Source organism: Limulus polyphemus, unplaced genomic scaffold (genome assembly GCF_000517525.1).
Source record: "Limulus polyphemus unplaced genomic scaffold, Limulus_polyphemus-2.1.2 Scaffold7552, whole genome shotgun sequence".
NCBI lineage: Eukaryota > Metazoa > Arthropoda > Merostomata > Xiphosura > Limulidae > Limulus > Limulus polyphemus.
This window is the reverse complement of record NW_013673162.1, coordinates 34,125-37,655: the sequence shown is the minus strand read 5'-3', so window position 1 is coordinate 37,655 and position 3,531 is coordinate 34,125. Positions and strand designations below refer to the sequence as shown.

Genomic DNA, 3,531 nt, shown 5'->3' with positions numbered 1-3,531 from the left:
TTTACCTGCTAATTTAACAAGATACTGTGCACCCTCAGGTACACAGTATCTTGTTAAATTAGCAGGTAAAGGTTATATTAGGTGCACAGTATCTTGTTAAGTATAACCTTTACCTGCTAATTTAACAAGATACTGTGCACCTAATATAACCTTTACCTGCTAATTTAACAAGAGACAAGATTACATTCACAGAACATGAAAACTAGCAATCTTAAATGTACTTTGACAATCCTTTGAAACAAATTTTAAGCCTAATACATATGACAATACAGAATCACTTGCAGGCAACAACTGCTCAAGTTCTGGATAAAGATATATACAAGGTTTGAAAACAAGCATGCTAAGACTTACAGATATGACATGGTATCCTCTTGCCTAACACAATGACAATACAGAATCACTTGCAGGCAACAACTGCTCAAGTTCTGGATAAAAATATATACAAGGTTTGAAAACAAGCATGCTAAGACTTACAGATATGACACGGTATCCTCTTGCCGTCAAAGCCGTTATCTGGCGAAAAAAACAATCAGCAGTTCCACTAACTGGCGGTAAGCAAATAAGTGGACATGTGATGTTCTTTGGCCCAGCATCATATATTGTCCATACCTTCTTTGCATGTTCATCTGCAACAATCTTGAAGAGAGAAAAAACTAAATGCTAAACAGTTTAAGGTATTGAGTTTCATTTAAGACATTAAACTCCTTTTATATCACGTTATGTCGGATAAAACAAATACCATGTTTAGCATTTACTTTCAATTATTAATGTCCCATAAAAACTTAAACAACTATAATATTCAAATAAAATATCTACAAGTGTCTCAGCTTTTAAACACATGCATGTAAAATCATTTTTCTAATAAATAACACACAATCTGGAATTTTCAAGGCAAGAGCAGTCAACAACTGTTGTTATGGAATGTCATTTAATATATAAAAAGTGAAACCATATTATTTTGTTTAATAAAAACTTATCAATTTAAAGTTCATTTGATTGAAGAGGTTTTATGATAGATGCCACTGGTAAAGACTGTATTTTTGAACTTGTGTTTAGAACTGATATAGATCATTGTATAGTCTGTATCCTAGATTTTAAGTCAGTTATTAATATCGAATAAATTATTAACTTTTAAGATTCAAGGTTAAGTTTTTTTTAATAACTGCATAAAAATTGAAATTGCTTGTTTGCTTTTTTTTTGTAATTAAGCACAAAGCTCCACAAAGGGTTATCTGTGCTCTACCCACTACGGGTATCGAAACCCGGTTTCTAGTAAATTAAAATAGTATATCCTACACTGTGTACTGTTACCTGAATACAGAAAACAAATTCACCTATTATAAAATGTATCAAACACAACAAACATTTTGGACTCGTAAACCAGGTACACACCTTTTTTTGTGGTATGGTGCTCCTAAATCTCACATACTCTGAAGATAATGAAATTTCATCTATAGGTTTACTTTTCAATAAATGTTGCCTAGAAAAGAAAACATCTTGTTTCCTGTATGAATTATATCTCAAACTTACATTGATATATAAAAATGAACCAGTATACACAACTCACACATAAGTACATAGATTCCAACAATACAGTACCTAAAACATACACAAATTACACATAAGTACATAGATTCCAACAATATAGTACCTAAAACATACACAACTCACACACAAGTACATAGATTCCAACAATACAGTACCTAAAACATACACAACTCACACATAAGTACATAGATTCCAACAATACAGTACCTAAAACATACACAACTCACACATAAGTACATAGATTCCAACAATACAGTACCTAAAACATACACAACTCACACATAAGTACTGTGAATGATAGTATGTTTTGTTTGACAGCTATATACATTTGAAAAAAAGCGACATTGTTTTGGTTGGCCATAACTAGATAGATTCAAAGGCCATCTGTCAGGTTTTAATTTTTAAACTTTTTTCTCATGTGTTATATTTGGATAACAAATCTTTTAGGTGTGTTAAGTTACATGTAGCATTGCTCTTGTATTGAGTTGTGTATGTTTTAGGTACTGTATTGTTGGAATCTGTGTACTTATGTGTGAGTTGGGTATGTTTTAGGTACTGTACTGTTGGAATCTGTCGAACTGATTTCACCATATCGTTAGGAAAACCCCTCTCCAAATTTAAACTTACACTTTCTTAAACTTAAACTTTCTCAAAGAACAAGTCAATATTTGTGTTCCTGATGCTCAAATCTCTTACCTCTAATACTCAGTCATTTTTACAGACCTCTTGTTCCACAATAATACAGAACCAGCTCTTAAGAATTCTGGTCACCCAAGTCAAGTCAACTGTGACTCTTATACATATATGCTTTACATAAAAGCCACAAGTATTTAAAATCCCTAATAGAAAATTTCCTTATATAGATTACAATTTTCAAGAAACTGTCTGGCTAGCTATTTTTTCTTCACATTACACTAAATGAATACGTGATTGTACAGGATCTGTGAAATATGTTACCGGAAAAGACTGTATTTTAGACTATACTTAGAGCTCACATAGATGTTTAATAATTTGTCTAGAAAAACATGAGTACTGTCAATCAGAACCTCATTTTCTTTGATGTTTTTAGTTGAAATCAACCTCAGATTTCAAAAGTCATTTCTCAAATTGTAGGAAAACTAACTATTAGAAATCTCACAAACTTACAAAAGAGAAAGATCGGGTGCCAAATCTAATTGGGAAAATATTAGTGGAACAGGATTCTCATGACCTAATCTAGTCCATATTCGAGCAGGAAGGGGGTGTACGAAACCCCAAACTCGTAGAAAAAAGAAATTATTTTCATTTGTTTCTAGTGAATCATTGAATGTATCTCACAAGGATATATTTCAAATTAAGATATAAATTCATGTATTATTCAAGTATCGTTCAGATAATCCGGTATAACAATCCAACAGATATCACTAACACTGGTTAAATTTAGTTTTTGTACGACAATTCCGGTGTCCAACAATTTCCATCTTAAAACTGATCTAACTTACAGAACAAAATCAAACAGTTTATGATTTTACAACAGATCTGTTATGATTTAGAAACTGACTTGTTTCTTGCTAGCATTTACTTTGTTGATTATCATAATTATCAAGAACTAACATATCTGTATTTGTTAAATGTGGTTTATCAGGCAATTCATGAAGACTTTTCTTCCGTCCATCATCTTAATATCAACAAATTTTGAAAAGCAAACTAATGACAGTTTAGTACATCTGTATTGCTTTTATCGTACTTGTATTTTCATTAAGTTTGTATATGCATGGATTATGCATATAATAGATAATTCTGTACAAGAAACACTACTTAAAGGTATCTCAGCTTGATCTATGTGACTAATTCACAACTTGCTAGTACCAAGATCCCTATTTTGCAGCTACACTGGAGAAAACTAACTGTATAATAAAGTGTATTTTAATGAGAAAATCACATATTTATCAAAATGTTTCTTTAATTCAAGGCTGCCTTACTATATTTAATATAAAGTTTCAA

The 3,531-nt window shown here is 31.3% G+C and overlaps 1 protein-coding gene across 1 annotated transcript in view; it reads right to left on the bottom strand.

Annotated features, from left to right (window-relative positions):
* Positions 1-3,531, bottom strand: part of LOC111089840 (maspardin-like) — a gene marked incomplete at its 3' end in the record, with an annotated part of 7,677 nt that overhangs the window by 1,474 nt on the left and 2,672 nt on the right. Inside the window, exons 3-4 of the mRNA XM_022403000.1 lie at positions 1,393-1,480; positions 475-636 (exon numbers count right to left, since the gene is read on the bottom strand). Coding sequence (XP_022258708.1) covers positions 475-636; positions 1,393-1,480 — 250 coding nt within the window. The remainder of the gene's footprint in view (positions 1-474; positions 637-1,392; positions 1,481-3,531) is intronic.